Genomic DNA, 12,531 nt, shown 5'->3' with positions numbered 1-12,531 from the left:
TTTGGCCTAGTGGGTCAGGATGTGCTCCAGTCTCTCCTCCTCCCCCGTCATCTGTTCCTGTGTGCTCTGGTCAGATATATCCTTCTCCCGAAGTTTACTGTAACTCTTTATGGGAATAGAAAGCCTCCCCTTTCTCCCACAGAGTAGCTGGTGGTTTCGAACTGCTGACCTGTGGTTAGGAGCCTAACATACAACCCACTAAACCAGCAGGGGCCCTGGCACAAGGATTCAATAGAGTAGATATTAATATCCCTATTTTCTAGATTAGGAAATTAAGAGTTATAGAAAGTAACTTGCTGCACATCATTCCACAGTTAGAGAAAGTAACGTGCTGCACATCATTCCATAATCTGTGTAGTTTTCTTCCTAATATAAACCCCCCCTGAGGACAAAATCCATTGCTTCTGTTTTCTTTTTTCCCCTTGTTGATCATTTTATTATATTTTGGGTGATTTTATACACAATTTGTTCCGTGACATTGTCTGTGATCTGTGTGTCGTGCCAGCACTCTCCCATTTCCAGCCTGCTTTCTCCATTTCCATCCCTCCAGTCTCCCCATCCTTCTGGCCTTCTCATTTTTGCTTTTGTGCAAATGCTGCCCATTTGGTCTCCTACAGTTGATTGTTCTAAGGAGCTTATTCATCATGGGTGTTTAGAGGCCCGTGTAGTATTTGGCTGAAAGATGGCCACCAAGCGTGGCTTTTGTTCCTGATAAATGGAGGAGGCCAATAGAGGAGGAGGGAATTACCAGGTGCAGAACTCACAAAGTAAGGTGGTGTGAGTCAAGAATATTATGACCCACAATGTGGAATGTATCCTGGCCCGAGGAGAAAACTTGGACCATCTTCACAAGACAGATGACCTGGAAGCCATATCCAAGCACTTCAAGATGACATCGCAGAAAGTGGCTTCCAAGTTCTGGTGGGAAAACGGGAAGATGATTGTCATCATCCGCTTGGTTGTCTTCATCCTCATCCTCTTCATTGAGCTCTTTGCCACTGGAGCCATCACTACTTAGGGAGCCTCCCACTCCTGCACCCGCCCACCTCTTCTGCGGGGTAACCCTTCCTAGTGGGTGCCAAGAGGGGCCCCATCTCCAACCTTCCTCCACATGGTATGCTGCTTGGTCGTGTCCTCTGACTCCTTTCCTGAGGACCCTCTGCACATTGTGTGCCCCAGGGAGCACCTTGGTCCCCCGAAAGGAGAAAGAGTTAGCTTATGGTTGTGTCTCATGGGTCCTCAGCATGGCTTGGAGAGACACATAGGGCTTAGTATATAGCTGGGAAACTGGTGGTAGTCTGTTGGTAATAAAGAACTTTCAATATTAAAAAACAAACAAAAAACAAGGCTTAATGGTCAGATTAGTCAGTGATAGCTGAGCACAATCTAATTCTTGGATTCAGGCTAAAGGAGGCTGTGTTTTATGTGGACCATTAGTCCTCTAGACTAATTGCCTCCTTGAGTCTTTGATTTCTTTTGCTCTCCTTTATTACATTTTGGAAGAGACCCAAAGTTGTTATCTTAGATGACCACTTATACCTTTTAAAACCTCAGATGTTACTCACCGAAGTAGGATGCAAAACATTATCTTTAGAAACTGTTATGCTAGTTGACTTAGATGTTCGAGAGACTGTGGACCTTAGCCTTCAGATCCATGAGGTGTTTGGGTATGTCTAAGAAGTATCTTTTGGTATGTTTCGTATGTGTGCTATTATATGTATATAAATATGTATAAATGCTTACAATTCTGTATATTTAAATGCTTGTACTTCTGTACATACCATATTTATCTATATAAGGACTTACATGTTTTGTTGTTATTACTGTTGTTGCAGAATTGTATATGTTGTAGAATTTACCATAGTTTTGAAAATTCTTTGGCTGACTTGATATCTTGGTGAAGCTGTAGTTTAATGTTTGTTTTCCATCCAGAGCAACTTCTTCAGTATTTTCTTGTAAGCTTGCTCTGAGTTTTACAAATTCCCATAATTTCTGCTTATCTGGTATGTCTTCATTTCACCATTGTATTAGAAAGACAATTGTGTTGGGTATATGATTCTTTTTAAAAAAAATCATTTTATTAGGGGCTCATATAACTCTTATCACAATCCATACATGCATTAATTGTGTCAAGCACATTTGTACATTGATTGCCCTCATCATTCTCAAGATATTTGCTCTTCACTTAAGCCCCTGGCATCAGCTCATTTCCCCCCTCCTTCCCCGCTCATGAACCCTTGATAGTTTATAAATTATTGTCTATCTTACACTGTCCAACGTCTCCCTTCACCCACTTTTCTGTTGTCCTTCCCCCAGGGAGGAGGTTATATGTAGATCCTTGTAATCGGTTCCCGGGTATATGATTCTTGAGGAAGGTGTTTGACTCCTTTGTTTTACTCTAATATTTGGACTGTCTTACCCTGATTGATTTTTCTGTCACAATACTTGTCATATTGCATTAGAAGTGTATATTAGTTTGCACAGAATAAGACTGAGTTCCTTGAAGTTCAAGACTATGTCCATGTTTCATTGCTTAGCACAAGATCTGGCACATAGTTCTAAGGCAACATTAAGTGTTTTGAAAATTGACAGTGGTCACAATTAACATTTTTTTAAATAATTAACTTCAGAAGCAAATATGCAGACACTAATCTGCAGGTCAAAGCAACAGCATCTCTATCGGTTCTGTATTTGAATAGCTTGTTAATCCCCATACCTGTTGAAGTCAGCTGTTAGGAATTCCTTTGTGGTGTCTCTTGCTGCTGTTTTGGTCATAGCAGTATTTCTGAGGCCAGGAGTCACTGGGGCTAAAATTAATTTTCCTCTCTAGTGATCAGAAGAGAAATGTGCTTTGAGAAATGAGGAAAACGTACAGGTTTTGTACATTTATTTAAGAGTTTTCTTATTAGTTTTCATCTAATGTACTTACATAGTATCACCATAAAAGTTAGCTGAGCTGCAAATCATTTAATATTGCTCTTAATTAATAGCATTTTTAATTCTCTAGGGTTAGTTGAGGCCGGCGGGATATAGTATTTTGGAGTTAGAGTTTTTTAAACTCAACATTTAAGTGAATTATTTGCTGAAAGTTGGAATTATTCATAAAAGCCTGCCTTTTGTTTCTGAAAAGAAATATTTTTTTAAGTTCTGGTCAAGAACATTTCAACAATATTGCAATTGCTAACTCGCATTTGGTAACTAAATATTTTGTGTTTAGATATTCCCAATTCCAGAAGGAATACAGTTTAGAGGAAGTGATGAAATCTCGAAAAGTTACTGATTTTTTGACTGTCTTGCAGTGTTGGTAAGAAGAACACACTTTAATATTTAATAGAGAGATGGAACTGCTGTGGGCTAAGCCTTGGGCTCTGTTGCTGTCTCTGGCTTTCGTAGAACTTCTACCATGGTAGCCCTAACTCTCATTACTTTCATTAAAGCACCCTTACTTTCTACACATGCAGCATCAGCCTGTCTCTTCTCTTGCCTAATCATGTTTTATATGACTTCGTCTGCCTACTTTGCTTCTTTTCATTGTATTTATTCATTAACATGACTTAGGTGGCTAGTGCCATCGAAAGGTTTTATTTATGGGTATTTTGTTTTCTCCACTGTACACTTCTACTCTAGGAAATTTTATTCACCTGTGATAGCGGAGAATAAAATCATAGCTCGAAGATCATAATAGTTTCATCTTGAAGACAGGCTGACACTTGCTGTGGCCTAGAAGACTGAGTAGTTGCTGCATAGCTCCCTCCTGTGGCGTAGTTCATACCAGGCTGTGTCCTAGAGATGCTGCCTAGTGTGGAAGCCAACAAATTGGAGCAGCTTTTATCAGGCACAGTAGGAGAGTCTGGCCACGTAGAAAGTCCAGCTGAACTTTCTAAGAGCTTCTTGCTCTTTGTCCCCTTCCTTCTCAGCGTGTTCTAAAAGAACGCATTGATTTTTGAGATCTCAAGAGTCATAACCAAATCACATACTTTCTCAGTTTCTGAAAGGCACCAGGGCTGAGTTATTTAGGAAATAGGAAATTTAGAGCGATACAGGCTTACAGTAGAATCTTTATTATTCTGGAATAGAAATATCTGTGTACTGGTTCATCAAAAGGAACCAGACGATGCCTTATGCAGCTACACAGGCAAATCCAGGATTCTTCACCATCAGAACTTTTGGGGTGAAAGACTAGGCACACTCACTGTCATGCAGGGCCTCAGAAAAGGTTGAGTCTTCCAGTGGGAAAGCCCAGGGCATTTTTAATGGTGTTATCATACAGTCTACTGACCTGCAAGCATACTTTACTTATTTCCTATACGAGTGGTTCTCAATCTGTGGGGTGCGGCCCCTTTGGGGGGGTGTCAAATCACCCTTTCACAGGGGTCGCCTGATTCATAACAGTAGCAAAATGACAGTTATGAAGTGGCAACAAAAATAATTTTATGGTTGGGGGGTCACCACAACATGTGGAACTGTATGAAAGGGCCATGGCATGAGGAAGGTTGAGAACTACTGTCCTGTACAGACAGACCTCCTAGTTTGGAATCTTGGATTGAGTTCAGGTGGTCCCAGGTGCAAGTAATCATTCATACTTCATTTTAGTCCCACTTCAGATGGTGCCGCAGCAGCCATTTTGGCCAGTGAACCATTTGTACAGAAATATGGCCTGCAGTCCAAAGCTGTGGAAATTCTGGCACAAGAGATGGTGACGGATTTCCCAAGCTCATTTGAAGAGAAAAGCGTCATTAAAACGGTATATTTGAGGTTCTGTCTTATTCATCAAATTGAGGGATATCTGTTTAAAATTTCAAGGTGGCACCAATTTGCCATAATAAATAGCTCTGGAAACTATTTACTTGAAAAATAATGTTCTAGATGTTTTAATATTGCAACACATCCTTAAGAGTCTGTTACAGGATTACAACTAATGAGAACAGCTCCTTCTTGCAATGGAGCCACTGTCATTGTATGATAACGCGTCATTCATTCATGCACTATGTACTTTTATTTTGAGTTGATGGAATATGCTCCTAATTCCAACCGTGAAGAGTTGAGGGGAAAACAAGGGTGTTTCCCATGAATTTTCTTGATACCTCTCCTTCCTCTGCACTTCGAAAAGCCTCACTGAAGATTGAGTATAAAGTGGAGGAAAGAAAGAGATTGAGAATTCTGATCTTGAGTTCGTAGAATATTTGAGAATATATGTACACATTATGCAATAAGCACTCATACGTATAAACAAAACAGTGGTTAGTTACAGTTTACAAAGTGATTTCATAATAACTTTGTGAATTTGGAAATGTTGCTGTGACAAATCACAAAGCAAAGATGTGGCAGAGGTGGAACTTAGACCCGCATTACAACAGTTTCATTTGAAGAAAATTGAGTTTGCATCTTCTTTCATTATCTGACAACAAGGAGGCGGTAAGATCCTGAGCTTTGGACCACCTAGGTTTGAATCTTATATGATCTAAAAGATTATGTGTTTTCATATGGAAATTCTCCCTATTTTTTATGTTTCTGAATCATAATGATCTATTGATAAAACTCTTGAACTTACTACAACTATATGTTGTGGTTTGATATAGTTTTGTAACTTTCCACAAGATATGGCCAAAGAAATTCTAAGTCCTTTTCATATGTGTTATATGTGATACTTTCTTTATAGTATGACATTTAATATATATGTTTTCCCTCCTAAGTAATGTTTTATTTGGGCTTTGTGTGTAATATAGAATAAACTAAGATGTTAATGTGTGTCATCAATTCCTAACTATTGAAGTTATGCATATGTTGACCACTTAGAACATTTCCTTATCTAAAAAGCTCAGTTTTTTATGCCTCTAATTTGCATATGATTTTGGTTTTAGGTTGGTTTTGATATGAGTAAAGAAGCTGCCAGAAAGTGCTATGAGAAATCTGGCCTGACACCAAATGATGTTGATGTAATAGAACTCCATGATTGCTTTTCTGTCAACGAGCTCCTTACTTATGAAGCACTGGGACTCTGTCCGGAAGGTACTATCTGAAGGGAGCAGGTTAACTGGTTAAACTTCACTGAGAAGACTTTACTTGCACCGTTAAACAAAATAATCCACTAATTGCCTTCCCTACCATGATGGCTCTGCCACACTACCAAGTGAATGTAAATGGTGTTGGTGCTGGACTCTTTAGAACCTGCCATGTTGCCAACACTAGGATAAGGGTGTAAAGATAATTGAAATCAAGGGTGCTTATAGTATTAAATGGGAAATAAAGGATCTGGAGTGAAATATATGGTTCTAGCTGTTTCAAATTATGTTTGGATAAGTACTTGTAGGAAGGAAAATGGGAAAACTAGTTGGTGGGATCTGGAAGATTTGTTTTCTTTTCATAGGTGGTTGTTACCATGTTTCAAATATACTACCCATGTGTAAGAGTTTCAAGTGCTTCACATCTTTGCTAACACTTACTGTGGTCAGTTTTAAAATATTAATGATTCTACAGAGTAAAAAAATGAAGACCCCGACAGAATGAACTGATATAGTAGTTGCAACAATGGGCTCGAGCAGAAGGACAAATTGTGAGGATGACACAGAACCAGGTGGTGTGTTGCTCTGTTGTTTGAGTCGGTACCAACTTAACAGCGCCTAACAACAATGCAAAGAATGTGTGGAGTCTCTGAACCGTGCAAACAGTTGACACACTTGGCTGCCGACTGAAAAGTTAGAGGCTTGAGTGCCTAAAGATGCGTTGGGAGGAAGACCTGGTGATCCACTCCCCAAAAATCAGCCATCAAAAACTCTAGAACAAAGGTGTACTTTTTAGCACAACCGGGTCAATATGGGCCAGAATTGACTCTACAGCATCTAGTTAAAGTGTTTATTGGTATCTTATTTTTAGTTTTAATTTGCATATCCCAAATGAGAGAACCATATATACTCGAGTAGAAGCTGACCCGAATATCAGCTGAGGCACCTACTTTTACCACAAAAAATGCATTTAAAACGTGCTGGAACCTAATATTGGGGGTTTAAATGGAGAGAAAATGTTTTGAGAAACGATGTACAAATGCGCTTTACACAATTGATGTGTGTATGGATTGGGATAACAGTTGTATGAGCCCCTAATAAAATGTTAAAAAAAAAAAAACGTGCTGGAAAACTCGGCTTATACTCGAGTATATACGGTAATGGTGCTGCTTATCTTTTAATGTGCATATTGGTCATTCATGTATCTTTTGTGAAATGTCTGTTTTCAGATATTTTGCCATTTTATTGTTGGTTTGTCTTCTCTGTTGTGTTGTATGAATTTTTGTTTTTTCTTTTTATATGTTAAGGATATAAGTCATTTGTCTGATATATGTATGCTGAGACTATATTCTGAGACAGTCTGTGTCTTGCCTTGGTTTTTTTTGATGGTATCTCTTAAAAGAATGAATCTTAAATTTTGATGAAGTATAATTATCTTTTTTGCTCTTTCCTGGTTCATGTTATTTGTATTTTAAGAAACTTTTTTTCACTTTCAAGGTCTTAACATTTGATCATGCCCTACCAGGCCTCATACACCCACCTCACACCCAATTTGGATCACTTATTGTTCCCTTGTCCCTGGGTTTATTGACACCACTACCTTTCCCTCCACCTCCCTCTCTCCCATGTCCCTCTGGAACTGTTGGTCCCATTGTTTTCTCCTCTAGATTGTTCGTCTGGCCTATCTTATTTAGACAGACCTGAAAATATAAGATTGTATGACTCATTATCAACTAAACTTTAGAAGTGTTTATATCCAATTGAAGTTATTGTAGGCTGTTAAGAAATGTTTGCTCAGTGTTTTGAGAATGATGAGGGCAACAAATGTACAAATGTGCTTGACACAATGGATATATGTATGGTTTGTAATAAGAGTTGTACGAGCCCCCAATAAAATGATTTAAGGAAAAAAAATGTTTGCTCCTAGAAATTCTTGACTACCACTAATGTCCACTTTAATTAAGATTATAATAGATGGTTGTGGACAGAGAAGGAGAAAAAAATATTTTATGATTAAAAATCATAAAAACCATAGTTTCTAGTCTGATTAAAAACGGCTAGAAACCCTCCTTCCCTAGAATGTGGCCTTTAGACACTAGTCAGCCTGGGATTGAACCCCACCCTAAGGATCAGCTTCAACCCAGACACGAGGTCTGTAGAGTGACTAGAAACTCCAGGGAGGCACATACACCTCAGGAAGGGGTAGGAAAGAAGGATCGATTGAAATGAACAACTCGGGGAAGAAGTGAGAAAAATGCTGTTTACATGGAGGGAATGTAGTCAATGTCCAAAACAAAATGATGGGGTAACTTAATTTGCTCAGGAAACTTCCACCCAAATTGTAATATCAAAGTCCACTGCCACTCAGTTGATTTTGACTTAGAGCGATGGTGCACAGAGTTTTGGAAGCTTTACCTATTATGGGAGCAAACAAATCCATCTGTCTCCCACAAGTAGCTGGTAGGCGTGAGCTAATGACCTTGAGGTTAGCAGTCTAGTGCTTACCCAACAGTCACCAGGGCTCATACAATAAGAAGTTAAAAAGAAAGAGAGAAACTTATTGTTTGTAAATCTGGAAGTTAAAAGAAAAATAATTTGCTGTAGCATTATTTTTAAGATTTGTGACTATTGGTTTTCTCTCCACAGGGCAAGGTGGAAAACTGGTTGATCAAGGAGATAATACTTATGGAGGAAAGTGGGTCATAAATCCTAGTGGTGGATTGATTTCAAAAGGACACCCACTTGGTGCTACAGGTAATACTACCAACAGATTTCATAAGTTTTCTGTCATCCTTTTTTGCATAAATGTAAACGATTTAGTCATTGATTTGAAAGAAGACTCTGAACTTAGCAGTTGGTGTGGTTGTTTAGCCTCAGAATTTTCTATTTTCTTGTAAATATAAGCACTTAAGTAATCCAGATTAGTTGGTGAGAATTGAATTAATTGAAACTGTAAATTTAGCAATATATATTTGAAAGTATGACTACTGTTTTGGGGACTCAAAAGAGAATCCATTCCCAATATAATTTAAGGAAATCATTTATTAAGTCTTAAAAGGGACAAAAGCACAGACGCATCCGGATGGTGGGAGGCCAGTAGCACCAGGTCGTAATGGTGCTCAAGGTCACAGTCAGGATGCTATTAAAGAAGGCTCAGAACAAAGGAGACTGTCACAAATTCATGATGGGTGGCAGTGCAGTACATCACAGATACAGGTGAGGAATGCAGCCCAATTGGTTAAATAGAAGAACTTATAAGATTGGTCCAAGACCTTTTGAATAAGGCAGTCACAGCATGACTGATAGGGCATGACTCATGACTATGTGTCAGTGCAGGGATCTCCAACAAGGGCCCTGTAGGCCATTCTCTAGGAGAGACTGCCCCTCCTCTGCTGGCTAGAGAGGAGAGGAGAGAACCCACTTTCTGACACACTTTGCTGAAGGTAAGACTATTTCTATCTGTGGTTAATGATCACAACAAATTCAGTGGAGGCCTGATCTACATGGGGACTCTGCAAGTGGCATTTGGGTTTTAACCGCCATCCATATCCTTCTGCGAATGGGGTGCTCAGAATTTAGGTTCTAGTACACTACTTTCAGACATGTGTGCAATTGAAGTCACAAGGTGTTGCCAAACAGAAATCTTGCCAGACCTGCTAGATAAGAATCATTTGAGGTGAGCACATTATTTATATATAGTTGTTTACCTGGTTGATAGAGCGTTTTTTCACTTTTGTTAATAAACCAGTTTTATTGGCACATAATCCATATATCAAACAATTCAGTTATTCAATCATATCAAGAAGTATTATACAATCATTAACACAATCGGTTTTAGAACATTTTCTTCTTTTTTGTACTGATTGCTATTAGCTCCCCATTTAATATTTTTTTCTCTTGAGACGCCTGAACTTGAAGTTATGAAATTTGAATCTTTTTTTTTGAAATTTTAATCTTAACTATTGACTCTGCTGCTATGTGACTGACTGTATCTGTGAATTAGAAGTTAGTTATTTATCACTCCGACTCTTAGCTTGTATCATTGTTAAATTAAGAAATTATATAAGGCAATTTCTGCAATTACTTTTTAACAATAGCATTCAAACTTATGTTTTGTAAAGATAGGGGGATTTTGAGTTTTTTTTCCTGCATTGTCTTTAAAAAAATTATATTTTGAAGAAGCTGAAGGTTTTATTAAATGGTTTCTTATGTTGCTTTATTGTCTAAAAATAGCACCAGCGAAAGAAACTGTATTGCAAACTTAAAGTAGGGTTGTTCTGCAGCTGATATTGTAAACATAATAAAAACTTATCTCCACTCCTGGTCATTTCCAGCAGGAAGAGAATTAGGTATCCTGACCCAAACTTAGGTCTCGATATCAGCCGTAGTTACATTATAGGAGGCTGAAGATAGCAATGTACCTTTTGAGTTCCATTAGTTTTGTGATGATTCTCACCACAGATCATTTCATGACTTCTGAATATTATAACTAGATCCTAGCATAAAAATCACAGGCTACTGTGTAAAGGCTGTGCGTCGTGTTTCTTGGCAGTCATTAGGAAATTAAGGGGTATTTTCTTCTAATAGCATAGTTGACCCAACTAGTTTCTCTGTTCCAGTGGTACTGCTAAAAGCGTCTTCAATTCTTTCCACCCCTAATTTAACTATTCTGTTCTTTAAACAGTTGAATATAAAATATCATCTGACTCTACGTCTCTGCTTTCAATTATTTTGTTATCTACCTTGGATTGGAATTGCCGAATCAGACGGTAATTGGTGTCTACCAATCCGAGGTAGATAACAAAATAATTGAAGGTAGAGAGACTCAAACAGACTTCCTGAACACTAATTTTATTCACAATAGCCCAAAGGTGCAAACAACCCAATCAATAGATGAATAGAAAAATAAAATGTAATGAGAATTTTATTTTTATTTAAATCATTTTGTTGGGGCCTCATACAACTCTTATCGCAATCCATATATACATCCATTGTGTCAAGCACCTTTGTATATTTGTTGTCTCTACCATTCTGAAAACAGTTGCTTTCCACTTGGGCCCTTGGAATCAGCTCATTTCCCCCCCCAAGAATTTATTATATAAAATTACACACACACACATGCGCGAGCGTGCATGGCACAATAGAATACCATTAAACCATAAAAAGGAATGAAATTGTAATTCTTGCCACAAGATAAATGAACCTTGAAAACATTAAAATAATGAAATAAACAAAATGACTTATATGAAATATCTAGAATTGGCAAATTCATAGAGTCAGAAAGAAGATAGATAGCTTATCAGGGCTGGGGTTGGTTGGGGAAAGGGGAGTTACTGCTTAATGGGTACTAAGTATCTGGTTGGGTGAGAAATAGTTGTCGTGGTAGTTGCCTGGTAAGTGCCTTGAAAACCAACAGTCCACAATTACGGCGGAACTAGCAGCCCAGTAGCCAGTGAAGGGGTCAGAATGCTGTTGAGATGCTTTCAAAGCTCTACTCCCAGAAAACTGACTTTATTTGACTTTCTAATCCCACTAGGAAATTTTATCATTATTTAACTTGACTCAGAGCTCACCCAGTGCAGTCTTCCCTGGGGTGTGTGTGGGGGTGGGGGGTGGAGTGGGGAGGGTGCATTTGTTGTAAATGGTCAGTGACCATTTGATAACAAAACTGCCTGAAGTGGTGATAACAATTGAGACAAACAAAAATTAGTAGAAAACTTAAGAGGAAAATATGTGGAGTGAGATGTTTCCAGGGAGCTTTGAAAGCCCTTGACATCCTCCTGGGAATCTAGATGGCCACATGCATTCATAGTGCTCTGTGCATGCTCAAGAAAGACCCTCCCTAAGCTTTCATTTCTGACTTACCTTGAGGATCTGCACAAGGAGGACGTGAAGGCTGAGGTAGAGTTGTAAACTTCCTAAATGCTCCACCTGAGGGTCCCAGCACTGGACCCCTTAGCACAGACTGACAGGTGTATTTGTTCCAGGCAATTAAGGAAATCTCATTCATTGATCACTATGCTACCTTAGCAGAAACCTTAGTGGCCATACATGACAAAGAACATGACCTTACAGAATTCATTAAAGTCCCTAAACAAACAAACAACAGCACCCAGAAACCCTGGGAAGGGAAGAATAGAATTTGTAGAGTTGCCAAACTATTTAAATCATGCAGTTTCCAACAAAATAAGACATTATGAGACATTCAAACAAACTAGCAAGAATAGTTTATATACAGGAGAGAAAGCAGTCAATAGAAGCTGTCAGTGAGGAAGCCCAGACTTAGGAGTTAGAAGAAAAAGATATTAATCGGCTATTTAGATATGCTCAAAGAACTAAAAGACACCTGGTAAAAAGAATTAAAGTATGAGAGTAAAGTTCCACCAACAAAGAGATAGAAAAGAACCAAAGAGGATTCCGGAGTTGAAAAATACAACTGCAATGGAAAAATCACTAACAGGGTACAACAGCTGACTGAGTAGGCAAAGTAAGGATTTGATGAATTTGAGGCCAGGTCAATTGAGATTAC

At 38.5% G+C, this 12,531-nt stretch overlaps 1 protein-coding gene and 1 pseudogene across 1 annotated transcript in view; both read left to right on the top strand.

Moving 5' to 3' along the window:
• The window catches only part of SCP2 (sterol carrier protein 2), a 120,670-nt gene that overhangs the window by 36,951 nt on the left and 71,188 nt on the right, over window positions 1-12,531 (top strand). The window contains exons 8-11 of the mRNA XM_045291809.1: window positions 3,218-3,304; window positions 4,594-4,744; window positions 5,862-6,009; window positions 8,649-8,756. Coding sequence (XP_045147744.1) covers window positions 3,218-3,304; window positions 4,594-4,744; window positions 5,862-6,009; window positions 8,649-8,756 — 494 coding nt within the window. The remainder of the gene's footprint in view (window positions 1-3,217; window positions 3,305-4,593; window positions 4,745-5,861; window positions 6,010-8,648; window positions 8,757-12,531) is intronic.
• Window positions 716-1,018, top strand: LOC105978272 (annotated as a pseudogene).

Source organism: Echinops telfairi, unplaced genomic scaffold (genome assembly GCF_000313985.2).
Source record: "Echinops telfairi isolate 266 unplaced genomic scaffold, ASM31398v2 ScPeMD7_443;HRSCAF=831, whole genome shotgun sequence".
In the NCBI taxonomy this organism is placed as follows: domain Eukaryota; kingdom Metazoa; phylum Chordata; class Mammalia; order Afrosoricida; family Tenrecidae; genus Echinops; species Echinops telfairi.
The sequence above is the reverse complement of the archived record's forward strand: the minus strand, read 5'-3'. Positions and strand labels throughout refer to the sequence as shown.